The 15,214-nt window shown below is 31.6% G+C and overlaps 1 protein-coding gene across 2 annotated transcripts in view; it reads right to left on the reverse strand.

Annotated features, from left to right (window-relative positions):
* Window positions 1-5,280, reverse strand: part of LOC142353355 (neurexin-1-like) — a 218,456-nt gene extending 213,176 nt beyond the window's left edge. For both annotated transcript variants that reach the window (XM_075405588.1, XM_075405586.1), the window contains exon 1: window positions 3,760-5,280. In XM_075405588.1, coding sequence (XP_075261703.1) covers window positions 3,760-4,334 — 575 coding nt within the window. In that variant the 5' untranslated portion in view covers window positions 4,335-5,280. The remainder of the gene's footprint in view (window positions 1-3,759) is intronic.
* Between the last annotated feature and the right edge of the window lie 9,934 nt (window positions 5,281-15,214).

A 15,214-nucleotide genomic window follows, 5' to 3' on the forward strand; every position in this document is an offset into this window, starting at 1 on the left:
TACACCCCAGACATTAATTCTGACATCGGACGAAACGTAGGTAAAGACTGCTCAAAAAATGCAACTAGGTGCCGCTAACATTTATGACCGTTAGGAATAACGTTAGGACTGATTGATCATCATCAATTTCATAGATTGACCTTTATCCTCTGATTTTTCATAAGTTACGATAACAAAGCGACTTGATGAGAGTACGATTGTTTGATACAGGCTTTTAGAATTTATGACTTGGTGTTGATTTACTATAGTATCGCGCAGAATGCAGAGAAAATGGTCCGTCTTTTTGTACGACTTGTTAATAACTAAATTAGATCGTCTCGATTCTCTGAAGTAGATGTACAAACAAAACATGCGAACATTGCAAACGGCTTCTATGAAGTATGATGCGTCCATAAGCTAGTAGGCAGCTACGCCTTAATTTTCGTCCATTATAAAAAAATGCATTTAATTTCGTTTTGAGAGACCGAAAAAAACTCCAAGATAACTAGATTACACAATTCAAAATAGACTGGACGCATAGATATTCTAAGATGCACTATAAAAAAAACTCAAAATGAAGAAGCGGTTCACTATTTAGTTACTAGTTTGGAGATTGTTTTGATAAGTTTTCAATTTTGTAAATTTTTCAGCATTCGACTAAAATATTTATACTTTTAACAGATTTTCCTATTTGAATGCTTCATGAAAATTCAGACATGTTAATCTATGAAACAGAGTAAAATATACTTTGACACTAACTTCAATCACAGAAGTAAAGCGAAAACGTCCGATCCAAAAAGGCCGCAGAAACTATGCAAATTTATGAACTTTTCGAATTTGAAGCATCATAACTTACAATTTCTAGTATTTTTCCAAAGAAAATTTAATGAGATTTTTTCGGAAAAGGAAAGGAAATGAGAGCAAACGTTTTTTTAATTTAATTTTATCAACAGACATATCAGATTACAAATCAGACTTCAAACATCACCACAGAGCTAAAAGCAAGAAAGCTATAAGAATTACTTAAATGACAAGGAGACGCGTTCTCACATGAAGTTCCGACCCGAGCTGATCTATATTTTTGACTTAATTATCAACCAAATGAAGAGATAACCAAAAATAGATGTTTGAGTTTTAAAAAATCGTTTTACACCTAAACTTGTTTTAATAATTGACTTACATATTGCCATGTCTCATTACAGCGCTCACGAGATCTGCCATCAAAAAAATTGCGCGAAAAAAAAACAAACAAAATAAGCAAAACTAAAAAAAATTAACGGCAAAAATTCAATATCTAAATGTCAAAGCACCAAGTAAACAACATCTAAACAAAGTAGTTTTATTCCTAGAATACTAATTGACTTACATATCGCCATGCCTCATTACAGCGCTCACAAGATCTGCCATCAAAAAAATTGCGCGAAAAAAAAACAAACAAAATAAGCACCCAGTAAACAACATCAAAATGCAATCACAAAAAAAATTAACAGCACAAATTTTCTATAATCATAACTATACAGCAGATGGAATGCTTCCTTAATGAGACTAGGTAACAAGTAAAAAGAAAAAATAATGAGGCAAATTCAAAAATCTAACAACCTTTTTTAAACCAAACAATTAATTTGAAACGTCTTAAAAATCATTACCTTTTAACAAAAAATTTCTCGATAACTTTACTAAAAAAGTCATTACGAAACTGATAAGACCTGTTTTTTGTCAGACTAAGCCATAGAAGCGGACTAAAGATACAGAAAAAATCTAGGAAAAACGAACAATCTGTGAAAACACAAACTATTGAAGCCATTAAAATCATTATTTATTATCTAAACTTTTTATCTCAGTTTTTTTATCTCAATTGTTTTCCATTCTAATTGAGCTGAAATCACACTGAACAATTAAATAAGCTCAATTGGGCATCCTTTGAAAAAAAAATAGGCTCTGTGATTACGCGAATGTGGTGAAAGAAGAGAAAAAAACTGCAAATATTTACCACTCACAAAACATTTATGAAAACGCATATTCCCCCCAAAATCAAAACATAAGTTACGGCAAAATATGAACAGAAAATTGAATTTTTGAGATAGAAGGAGTTAGATGGGATCTCTCAATGATGAGAATAAGTAACAAATATACGAAAACAATAACAAAATCTATATAAAAAGTATACAAATAACAAAAAAAGAAAAAGTAAAAAAAAAATAATAACGAATTAAATCACAAACTTTAAAAGTTTTCCTTGTGAAGTGACTGCATAGAAAAATATCATACATTTAAACTTCAATTAGCAGCTTATGAGACCTCTCAGTATTTTACGACTACACAAAGAATAAAAAAACAGCAAAATTCTAAAAAAAAATCAGGAAAAATGGCCAAGCCATGAAAAAATGAACTTTTCAGTACAAACATTTTTATTTTAATTTACTTTTTTAACAACTTTAAACAAAAGGATTATTTTTTTAACTAAAATACATCGAAAAATCAACAAATATGAACAAATATTTTAAAATCACAAAATCTTTGAGAAAACCGGTAGAATCAACTCTATTATATTCAATAGCTTTCAATGGAAGTCAATATATACAGTACGTTACGCCTCAAAAAGGAGAGAACGTTGTTTGTTGTTAACCTTTCATTATAAGAAATCAGAATAATTCTTTTGAATATGGAAACACTAATAAAAACAGGCAAAAACCAAGAGATTTCATTAGAGTGCGAGAAGAAAGTGTAGAAGCCATTTAATCCAAAAGTTTTTCTCTAAAAACATGGTGAATGATTCTCTTAACGTCTTCTCTGAGCCAATGGGAACTATCAGTGTTAGGATAATGTGATAAAATTCCAAAAGGAAACAAAATTATGGAAAAAAATATCGGAAAACTTAAAAAATTATATGAAAACTCGTTGCATCGAAGTCAAAAAGCCAATAAATGAATACAAAACATCTAACCACAATACTTCTGTTTGAAGTTGAAAAGATGAGGGCCGTGTAAGTACCGAGACTGAGTTAGAGCTCGTAAAAACAATTTTAAGATTGGCTAACGTTCAGAAAAAACTTTCAAATTTTTAACATTCATTTTAACAGTCAAGTCTTAACAGTCATTTGCTGTCCACTCAAAGCATTAGATAAGTTCACTTAATGCCCGTTAGGAAGACCATTGCACTTTTAATTAACGTGTCTATGACATAGGACTTCAAAAATTCAGTAAAATCTCAAAAAGAAAATCAAATTTTCATTAAATATTAGGAACACTAATAGTAGAAGCCAAAAAAATATGAGCGCTTCCTTGAAAGCTAATTTTCTGTTCATTGGGCATCATTGGACTGTATTTCAGGTTTGTCATTTACTTAACAATTAGTGAAATTCTCTTAGTGACTTAAAAAACAAAAAAAATTGAAAACTTTTCTAAAAATAACAGCTCTTAAATGGAATTCGAATTTTTTGATAGAACAATTTTGTATGAGACCAGAACTAATCTTTTTAATTCCCTTTCGTCTATTACGAACACGAAATTGATGCACTTTGTGGCGTGAAATATAATTTTGAATTAAAATTTTTATAGAAAAAATACTCATTCGGACAAAAATTACGCTAAAGTTGAACAAAAGTGTACTAAATATCCCGTGTTCACACAACTCGTTTGGCCTAAATAGATGCATGCTGTTACCGTTAACATAATTCAACGCTCCGTCTGACTTTGTACTAACAAATTACTAACTAATGCTAACAATATTCTAACTAATGTACAAAATGTACTTCAAAATTGTACTTCAAAATGTACTAACCAGTTAATCCCGAGGTCATTCTGTACATTTTGGACTTCTCCCCCGTAATGCGGCTTGTAATACACGTTAGGGTAAGACAACAAATCCAATTTTGCATCTGAAGGAATTCCCCCCACAAACAACCCGCTCGACAAACCCTCAAAAGTCTCAACAAACTCCGAATCGAGAAGTTTAGACTCATCGTTGAAAGAAATGTTGACGCCATTTTGAAGTTTCTGGATTGAAATTTGATTCCAATAATATTTCGTGGCAAAAGTTTTGGACGTGAAAAAGGAAGTTTTCCCACTGGCTGACGAAAAAGTTGCCGAAATTTGAGAGTCGATAAGGTAAACATAAATAAAGTCTTTAGTCTCGCCCTGTGAGTCAATGTAAAGTAGCACGCCATGATCGGAAATAGGTTTAAACTGCAAACTAATATTACAGGAATAATCGCAATTAGGTTTGTCAAATTTAATAAATGATTGTTTATCACCCGTTAATGTTAAAGCTTTAAATAATAACCAATTATAACTGAAAATTATTAACACAATTAATTTAAAACAAAAAAATTGGCGGAAAAAGTTTAACGAATTCATTGTAAGGTATCGAATTAAGTTCAAACTGCGCCTCCATAAAAACTAAGGCTAAATTTGGCAAACATTTTTGAGGGTGAAATGTATTTTGAGCGATAGTAAAAATAATTAAAAGCGCTTGAAATTGACAGTTTGCAATTCTTTTGTTTTTCGGGCACCATTTAAAAACACTTGCTATTTTTGCCAATTGATTAATGCCGGGGCGAACAATAATAAGAGAATGGGTTTAAATTGGGACCCGTTTTGGTCACGTCATATTCAGTTTTCCAAGTTGCAAAATGCGTGAATGAGATGTTGCAAATGAATGATCAATTACAGTTGCCCAAAATTGTTGATGTTTACCGCGACAGGTAGCGTAAGAGGGGAAATTTAATCAGATTAGAAGGAGGAAATGGCGGGAAAATAGATTGAAAGGTGGGATGGTAGGAAGGTTAATGGGAAAGAGGTATAGGGATATTATAAAACCCCTTTTCATAATTACCCGCGCCCAAAAATTTTAATGGAAATTGAACGAAAAGTAATGCATAACGTTGACAAACTATCAAAAATAATTGCTGTAATCTCAATAACAAATTATGAACACAAACGAAGTACAAGAACATAAAATACCCTTGAAATGGTAGCAAAATTGATACAAGCAATGGTAAATTTTCAAGAATTTTTTGTCTGTTTTTCGATAACTCAGACTTTCAACAAAAGCACTTTTGCCGCTGCTATTCAAAATTATTTATCAATAAAATTTTTTGTCAGAAATTTGTGCTAAAATTGGGACGAAGTTTAATTAAAATTGCAAAAATTGATCCCGAAATTTGGCTGTGTTGGTTCCTAATTATTTCAGGATTATACTTCTGCGCTCACCCTCAATTCCCGTTTAATTTAGTGGTCTTTTCCATTGATTTGATTAGATTATAAAAAAGTGCGCACTGTTAAGCAACGTCAAAGCGGAAATTTGATTTTAGGTTCCCTATTTTTGCCCACTTTGGTGATTTTCTCTGCTTTGGGCATCAATTTTGTCTGATGAAAATTTTCAATTTTTTCTCCGTCAACTCAACTATCACTCATACTATATACGCTTTATATTGTATACGTTAAAACAAATATAACCGAAGCTGACGAAAAAAAAACTCGAACTGGTTATACTAATGAAAAAAAGCAACGAAATAAACATAAACAATATTTGCAGGAACACAAGAAATTTATAGTCAAATATAGGTTCTAAAATTATTTCATGCACCAATTCACAAAAGAAAGTAAATAAAATTAGAAAATAAACAAAATTGGGGATAAAAAAATCGGCAAATAAATATGTTCCACTTTTTAAGCACAGCTCAGCTATATTATAAAGCTATAGTGGTTATGCAAGTTTGCAGTTCTTTTTCAGCAAAATTATGAAAAATAAATTTGAAGCGATCAAATATGAAAAAGTCTAAAGAGAGGCTTATTGTAAATTGATATTTTGCTATATAGTGCACATTTAGTGTTCTGATATCAGGGCTAATATTGTACAGTATATATCACAGCTATCGAATTAATATTTTCAACTCTTTTGTTTCGCTAGACTTGCAAGGGACGTTCATCCATGAATAGGAATATTGATTAACTTTGGCAACTATTAAAGAATAGGCGATTATTTTGAGACCATTTTAAAGCCCCGCAAAATATAAACCAAGCTAGTAAGTGTGCAAAAGCTAAGGAAAAAACAATATGCGCCGTCTTGATTTAGACAGCCGTGCAATTGAGAACTTCAAGTGAAGTTTGTCTGTGTCAGGTAGATTTTGAGCCCGAGAAAGTAGGTTTAACCTTTGCGTCATAGACAATTTCTGCTAATGAATGGAATTCAGTCTTTGACAAGATCAATTTTAAGATTTAGCGTGCCTAAAAATGAAAGAATTTCACGGAAGGAAAAGCAAGAGAATTATCGGCAACCCACGCCCACGCATAGTTCGTTTAGAAGAAAAAAAACAAAACGTCGTCTAAAATACACTCGAAAAAATACTAAAGCACACATTGATATGACAACAATTTTTCCTTTTGTTCAAATTTCAAAGCATTTAAAATTTGGTACAAGCTTGACGCTTATAGTTGAAAAAAAAACAAATTCAGCATGCCCGGGTCGAATTCGAATGGATAACTTAAAGGAACTTGAAAGTTTCCGGTGAGTTCTTACAATGCAATGCATCGCCTTGCAATTTTTTCTTCCAAAAAGTTGCAAGTTCTTACAAGTTAGCTATCTTGTGCAAGATAATTGCAAGTTCATACAAGTTAACCATCTTCTGCATAAAACTGACAAATTCTCATAAGTTAATCATTCGGTCTTGAACCGTGTAGTGTATAGTATTACTGAACCAAAAATAAGAGTTTGAAGGCTGAAGGTTGAGGATGGTTGAAAAGCGAGAGGTTGAATGGGATAACAGCTTGTTGTAAAATGTGTTTAAATATGCTTGACCACATGAAAGAAAACCCTACTCTTGCCTAACTGAAAGGTTGATGGAGAAGTGATCCATTGAGAAACACAATAGAACAGCGGAATGTCGTATAAGAGATGCCCAAAATTGAAGCTTAAAAACAATTGGTACATTAGTTTTCACAGGTCAAGAAACGGATGTTTATCAGGTAAAGTTATTGGATTGCAATTAAAATGCAAGAATCGTACCAGATTACCGTTTGAATTCCATACAAAGAAAGCAATTTCATCGGGAAAATTGTAATAGTCAGCGCGTTCACTAAGAAACATTCCAACTTAAGCGTTTTATTGGCGAAACAGAGTTGGTTTTCAAGTTAATTCTATGTCAATTATTTTCCAAAAATTAACTCTCTTGATTTATTTTCACAATTTTGCAACGAATAGATGACAATTGGCCAACATGACGAAAGAAAACAATTAGGATTTTGGCTAATTTGAGTTTGCTGCTGAAAGTTGAAATCTGATTAACTACAAGGCGCACGTGTTTAATTTTTCGCCATGCAAAACGATTCGTTTTTTAAATATGAACAATTCAATTATAAGCATTACTGAAGTAAATTATTAGGAACTTTTAAATATGAGCATATAAAAACACAGTTTCATTGAGAACGAACACGCCTGAGAATCAAAGTTTTGAGACAAAAAAAACCAGACCACAAAAAGTAAAACAATTAAAACAAAAATAAAGAGGTGAAGCAATAGTTTACAATAGTTCTAGTTTGGTAATCTTGTTGTTTTTTTACAATTCAAAGAATTCGAATTGTATTGAGGTGCTGTCTTTTTTAAGAATCTGTTCACACATTTTCATGGTTTTTGAAGTCAAATTGGAGTAGTGATTTTGGTCACGCCGATGCAGGAAGTGGTGCGAAAAAGCGAGTGGTCTTGCGGCGTGAAATTTTTTCACTCTAATTTTAAATTGGAGTGCCAAAATGGTGTTCGGACAAAAATTCACTTTCTCGCTAGTGCTTTTTTTACATGTGGCAATTTCTCTTTGGTTTTTTACTTTTTTCGGTTTTTTGTATCGGATTTTTTGAATGGTTTTCCCAATCCATTACTAGTTTTTTGGGCCTAGTTTTTTCTATGAAAGAAATATCCCTTTCTCGCTGGTGTTCTTTTGTCTACACACAGTAATTTCACTCTGATTTTTTTTGTTTTTTCAATTTTTTGAGAAGATTATTTTTAAAAGGTTTTCCCAGTCAATTCCTAGTCCATTCTATGTCCAGTTTTTGTTTAGTTAATGAAAATTCTTTGAATTGTGATTTAGGTCTTGTCCTGCTACGTTTTCTTCTTGATGCCTCTGTGTATTTTCGTAGCGTCAAACATAATTTTCTGAAGTTTCTCTCTGAATTAGGTTTTTGATTTTCACGTTTGAAGTTTTTTTTGTTCTTCAGATGTTGCAATTATCATCCGAAACTAGACAAATAGTTCGCTCAATTGTCTAGTAATCCTAGATTCCTGGTAATCCTTATCCAATATTCCAATAGATCCTTCCTAATAATACAAAAGATATTACAACAATCATTTGAAGCTAGACAATTATTTTGCAAAAGACTTTTGCAAACTTGATGTTAATTCGACGACAAGTTCTCAAAGAATATTATTACAGTCTTGAAATATTCTTGCAAAGTATGTTACTGGATCTTCGAAAAAATAATGCCTGAAGCCGGGTTCATGCCAGACTTGCGGTTAAAAGGAAGGCGGTTTGAAGAATTTGTGTCTTTAAATTGCTATGTTTCCGAGCTTTACAGCAGAAGAGAGAAAACATAGTTGAAAACTATAAACTGGTTATGTTCATTTCAGAAGGGATTGTCATAAGGTTGAGAAAGGACAAAGTAATGTAAATTGAGCGCGAGGCAAGAATGGAACAACAAGAGAAACCCTTAAACTTTCAATTCTGCACAAAAGAACGGATTTCGGTTGTAAGAAAATTCAAGTTTTTGATGAGTATGATCATTTTTTGTTTATCCTCTTAGTAACAAAAATTGAATGACGCACTCTCCAATCAATAACTGGTCCGACTTTCATAACGTCAGTTCCATATATTGCCCCCTTTTGAACATTTTTCAAACCAATCAATGCAGTGAAAACTAATGACGTCATTGATTTGAAGCAATTAACATTTCTGATTTCCTTTTTCAGGCATTTTTATGAATAAATGGACGTCAATTCGAAAAGTACACCCCTGTCGAAAAAGAAACAAGTAAACAATTTTTCTTTTTTTGATGTTAGCGTCAATAATTTCAGAATGCTTTTTATCACTGGAGTAAAAAATATATAAAAAGTGGCCGAAATTTCCTTATTTTTTCTATATTTTTCAAAGATTTTCTCTTTTTTCCGCTCAGTTTTGATTTTACTCCACAACCAAATTGGATGTTTTCATTATCATAACTAACGTGCTATGTAGGTGTATAATCTATGCCCTATATTGCGATAACATATTACTTGAAAGTTATTTCAAGAAGCAAAATGCATTAACTAAAAAGATCAATATCTGTATTTTGGGTAATTTTATCTCCTATTTCAGACCAACAGACGAAAAAGATATTATCAGCAATAAATGAAGGTCAATTAAGGGATAGCTCTGCTTTTCCTCAAACATTAATAACTTTTATCAAATGAGTTTAGGTTATCTCTCACACAACTATTTTTAGCTGAAAGTTACTTCCTTTTTCCCACGCATGATCAAATTGGCACTTTTGAAAGCTGTTACGTAGCAAACTGTTTTAAGGTTGCAGGTTGATATGTTTTTAATGCCTTAAATTAAAATATTTCAGTGGTCAGTGCACTTTTGACATTCTTTTTCAATTACTTTGGTTTTGCTAAGTGGGTATATGCTATCGTATTTCATTATTGAATTAATTACAATGAACTATATGGTAGAATAAGGTGAACCCACGGTCATGTGCTATGAGAACAGAAATTTAAGATTTCATAGAAGTGTTGGAATTCGAAAAACAAGTTGCTGATCAAATGTTTATAATTATTCAATTAAATATCAAAATATAAGAATTCATTTCCTCGAAAATCTATTTATAGAAACAAAAACAAGAAACATTTCAAGAATCTGGAACTGGACTTTCTACAGATGCGAATAAGAAATTAATGGGCGGAGTTTAAGGCGCCCAGAGAGACAAATAAATCTCGACAAACAACAACAAAACTACTTTCTGATCTGTTTCTAATAAAGAAACTATTTTTCTGCTGCTTAAGGTATATAAAAAATAATCAAAAAATGATATGTGCTTTTTGCATTGTCTAGACCTCTGACATTTTAGCTGTCATGAGAACACGCATATCGCTATCTTTGTTGGCGTCTGTCAGAAAACATTAAATTAAAAAAGAAATATAGTAAAATTTTTTGATATGGAAAGAGGGGAAAATACTTTATCGAGTTTAAATTGCAAATGGTACAAACGGGACAATCTAATGAAACTAAGAGTGCACTTTTCGACAATAAGAAGTAATTCTGAAAACCTAAGAATCAATATTAAACCACTTATATTTTAAACTATGAAACAGCGTCAACTGAATACACTTAAAGAACCACTTCACACACTCATTGAAATACCTTTTTTAACATTGTGTACATAAATTTTATTTGAACATCCATAGCATTCAAGTTTTTGGTCATTTTTATAATAAAGACAATTAGAAACAATATATATTATTGGGAAGAAGCAATTTATTCTAAAAGTTAATTTATTGAGAAAAACGAATCCGATAAAGTTTTATATGTTCAACTTTTTTTCACCCCGATTCAATTAACCCCACATACTTTTACATCAAATCATGTCAATCCTCTATCCTTTGTCCCCGCATATTAAAAAAAATGGCAATGTGAACATTTTTTGTGAAAATTCAACGGATAATTTAATCCCATCCAAAGTTTGCTTGAGATAGTTTCTACAAGTAGCGTAGGCATGAGCATAGCCTACAAGGCATGGCAAAATATTGTAGTACCAATGTTGTTATTACCCTTAATACAAAAGATTGATATTGGGCCAAAATAATGGATGGGTGAAGCAATCGGTTTGAAATGAATAGGGGTTAAAAAAAGAGTGCTGAATAAAAGTGACACCATATCAAAAAAACTTTAATGTAGAACGAATAAAAATTATACGTTGAGTTTTTTATTTGAATTGGAATTAGAAAAAGACTGGGTTCGAAAAATATTATTGCTCAAAAACATTTAATGGAAGACGATAGCAAATTGAATTTTCATGCTTCAGTTTCTTAAAGTTGGAAAAACTTTTGATTTCAAATCAATAGATTAAAGAAGCTTAGAAATTTTTTGTTCAGTCTGTTTGTTCAAAATATGATTTTGGTGAATTAATAAACAGTATTTTTGAACAGATCCCGTACAGAAATTACGTAGAAAACCTCCCCTTATATTCCATTTTTCTAGAATAACACCGTCAAAGCCAAGTTTCTGAATATCTCCTGGAAAAGAGAACTTCAATTTAATTTATTGTCTGAGGTCAGTTGAGTTAGGAAATTGCTATAATAACTAAAAACGATTATAAACAACTCCCCGTAAGAATAATGCGCGGGATGTCTGAAGTACTTTACATGTACAACATTAATTTCTCAAAATTGTTATAGAAACAGGCAATACTATAATCCCGCTGACTAAATCACAGTCAGACATATATATTTTCAATTAAGCAACCCTGAAACATTCATTGATAATTTGTTACTCATATTTCGAAACTGCCGAGATATTTAGCTTTCAGTCTGCTACTTAGACGGAATTAGGGGGATTCATTATTTAAAACTGCCAAGATCCCGAGCATTCAGACTGTTACTGAGACGGAATCATGTGGATTCATTATTCAAAATCGCCAAGATCGTGAGCATTCAGACTGTTACCAAGACCAAATCAGGTAGATTCATTATTTGAAAAGGCCAGATCTTGAGCATTTAGATTGTTTTTGAGGTGGACTCAAATCCATTTACTATTCAAACTTTTGACAAGAATCAAATTGACAAGAAAATTTTCTCAGGTAAGAAAATTTTCCGAAATTATGTTTGCTATTTTATGCTATGAAAGGAGTACATTATAGGAAAATAATTTTGATTCTGAAGTGCCCTGATTTCAGCAGAAATTTAGCTCGAAGTGTCCTCAATGTGTCTCAGATGTAGTCTGAAGGGCCCCGATTCTGGCCTAAGTCCACCTTGAAGTGTCCTGATTGTCTCGCAGACAGGCCCTGAGTAGCTTCGATTCGTGCAAAACTCCTTGGTGTGGGTATATATTAAACTCGATGTCATGCATATGGACTACGAACGACTATGTCAAAATCAATTGTTTGAATCGAACCCTGTTAATTGTCAGCATTTTCATAACACATGAATATGTGTTATAGGTTATTCAACTTAGTGCGTTATAATTGATTTTAATTGTTTGAGGACAATTTAATCTCTTTGCTTTTTAATGTAATTTCTCTAGAATTTGGGCGAACATATTTCAACTAAGCAATTATAATAGGTTACAAGAATATATTATATAAAAATATTTCGGCCACTTTTCTTATACGGGATAAAATATAAGAAAATAACAAAAGTAGTTTTGTGAACAATTAAATCAATTTTTTCTATTAAAAATTTCAAGACGACTCTTATGCAAAAATATGACCATTGGCAAAAATAATGGGGCAAAACACTGAGTGAAAACGCGTGCAAATTAGGTTTTCTATAGGTTTTCTATATATTCTGCTCTTATTTTTGATTAAATGCAACAAACTTCATGGAAAGACAGGCCCATCGTTGTGGTTGAGACAGTTATGAGACAGAAATTTTCAATATCTTTAGGTTGATTTGAAATCTAAAAGCCTTCATGTCAGATATAACTGTTTTATATCTGCCTCTTACTACACGTGAAAACACCTCCGCCGTCCAAAATTGAGCTGTCAGTTGTTTTTTGCGGTATTTTGATCAATGAATAATTTTGACCGGTAACATAACTTCTCTGTTAAAAATTCCCTACCTAAATAGAAATTGCAACGAACACAGGAATTAATTAGCTTACTGTATCCAAAACGCCATATTCATTGCTAAATTTAAAACTGACCAAATTTATTTGAAAATAGGCAAAGTTTTTGACAAGAAAATCACGATGTTGCAGGTTTCTTATTTATTCAGTAGTTCATGTCATCCATTTTGTTTGTTGGTAACAAAAGGTTAATTAAATTTCAATGCACGTTTTTTTCTGTTTATCATATTTGAATAAAATTTGATCAAAAATTAGAAAGTAGTAATTTATTGGTCAAACTAAAAGAACATTATTATATTTTTAAACCTGGAACCTCTTTTATACTCCGTGACTCTAATCTCCTTGTCTTTTGAAAAAAATATTACGGCTTTTATCGCTTGTTGCAATTACAAAAATACAACGATATCAAAAGTGGGGAGTCTGATACCTTGAATAACTTTCTTATTGTAATTATTTTAAATTAAATGGCCTAATTAAAAATAAGTGAAGAAAAATTTAGCAAAGAAAAAAATTTTTGCATAGAATTTTTCATTATAATTTCGAACAGAATTTCTTGTAAGGTTCAAATTTACGTCTTCCAAATTATAACGGGCAGGAAAAGACTTTAAAAATTACTGCGATCATCAGCTGCGCTCCAATTGGTCGATTCAAGAAAAACGATTAATATGTCTACCGACCAACTAATCATGAAAAAATACAAATAACAGAAACAAATACCAGAGTCCAGTAATCAAAATTAACGAAATGATACAGTGTTCTTCATAGATGACCGTCCCTCAATTATACAAAGTATAAATGCGCAATAAAGTCGAATTTGCTAAAGTACTTCAACTAGTCTTCTTAAATTTAAGTTCGCTAGTATGAAAGCTGAGATGTAAACCAAGCTAATTTTAAAAAGAAAATTGAATGGCAAAACACGGTAAATTTTTGGAAAGTTGGAGTTGGGAATGCGTTGAAAATTGCTGTTGAAAATGGCTGGTAGAAGTTGGACCGGGTTAAGAATTTTGATGAGTATGTCGGGAATTTCTTCAGCAAAGGTAACAATAGCTTTAAAAGGTGTTATAGTGGTGTGTCAAAAATATGAAGTCTGATTTTTCAGCTATTTCTGTTCATATGTGTCAGTTTATTTCCTCAGCTGAATTGAACAAATTTTATACTTTGTCAAGAAATATTAGTTTACATTTTTTCGCGTCTGGTTTTAACAAGAAAAATTAGTTTTTTCTTCAGACGTCACTTCGTTCAGGTTGTGTGACCTTTTTAAGCGTGTCTGAAGTGACGGTAAAAACTTGCATTTGATCACACTGCTGCGGAAAGCGATAAAAATGATCAATTGAACTGTTATTTTACAAGATTCTGTTTGTTCCGATTTCCAAAATTAATAAATAAACTTTGATTGTTGTAAAAAACACACTTCCATTTCAATTGTTAAAGCCTTAGGTTGGCTTTGCAAATTAGTTAAAACCATTTCACAATTTTTAAAATACACCTTAATCGGCAAAATTAGATATTTTTGTAACAAATTATTCTGTATAAAATAGAATTCACATTTGAGCTAAGTAACCTATAATATTGATATGTTTATTAGACACTAAATAGAATATTCAGGATATTTATTCGCAGTTAACTTTGAAGCGGTCATAAAATGGGCGGTTTTTAGACTACGTAATCAAAATTTAACAACAAGGTTGAAGTTGAATATTTGAATACTGGAATTATTCTGACTAATATTAGGTAAAGATAAAGATAAAGTTAACATAGCAAAGCTAAATGGTAAAATAGGTGAACTCTATGTAATATTTATTATGGAAAAATCTGGTGGGAAAAGGGGACAAAAATAAATGAAATTGTTTTCGATGATTGTTTGAGCCTATCGCAGTTGTAATAAGTCATTCAAATGTGTAAAAATGGCCGCTTCCTATTGTAAATTGGTATTGAAGTGTTAGATATTATAGTACTATAAAGCAAATCACTTAATAGACACATATAATGGTAATATTGAATGAAAATAGTATTTTACAATTTCCATTCTCTGCCTATAGGCTTACACGGAAAAATTATGGCCTGTTGTATATGTTTTAGTTGGTCGATCATCGAATAAAGCGACCTGATTTGTGATTTTTGAATTGTGAAGGTGGTTTTTTCACATCAGATGGCTGCTTTTTTGGTGTTTTGAGTGTTGTTGTTTACTTTTGTTTATCTAAGACGTACAGGTGTAAAATGGACTGTATCTGGCAAAAGAACGGACAAGAAATAAGGCGCTAATTAATAGATAATAAATTTTTCTTTTTGCTCATTTTATACGCTTCGATTTTCTTGTCATACTTTTTTATAGCTATCTCGGACGTATGAACTATACTTAGTTCCAATCCCCGGTTCCATAACAAAATAAAAAATACAAAATGACATTAGAAGCCGAATATTATTAGAAAA

This window comes from Convolutriloba macropyga, chromosome 14 (genome assembly GCF_964194025.1).
Source record: "Convolutriloba macropyga chromosome 14, txConMacr16.3, whole genome shotgun sequence".
NCBI classification, from domain to species: domain Eukaryota; kingdom Metazoa; phylum Xenacoelomorpha; order Acoela; family Convolutidae; genus Convolutriloba; species Convolutriloba macropyga.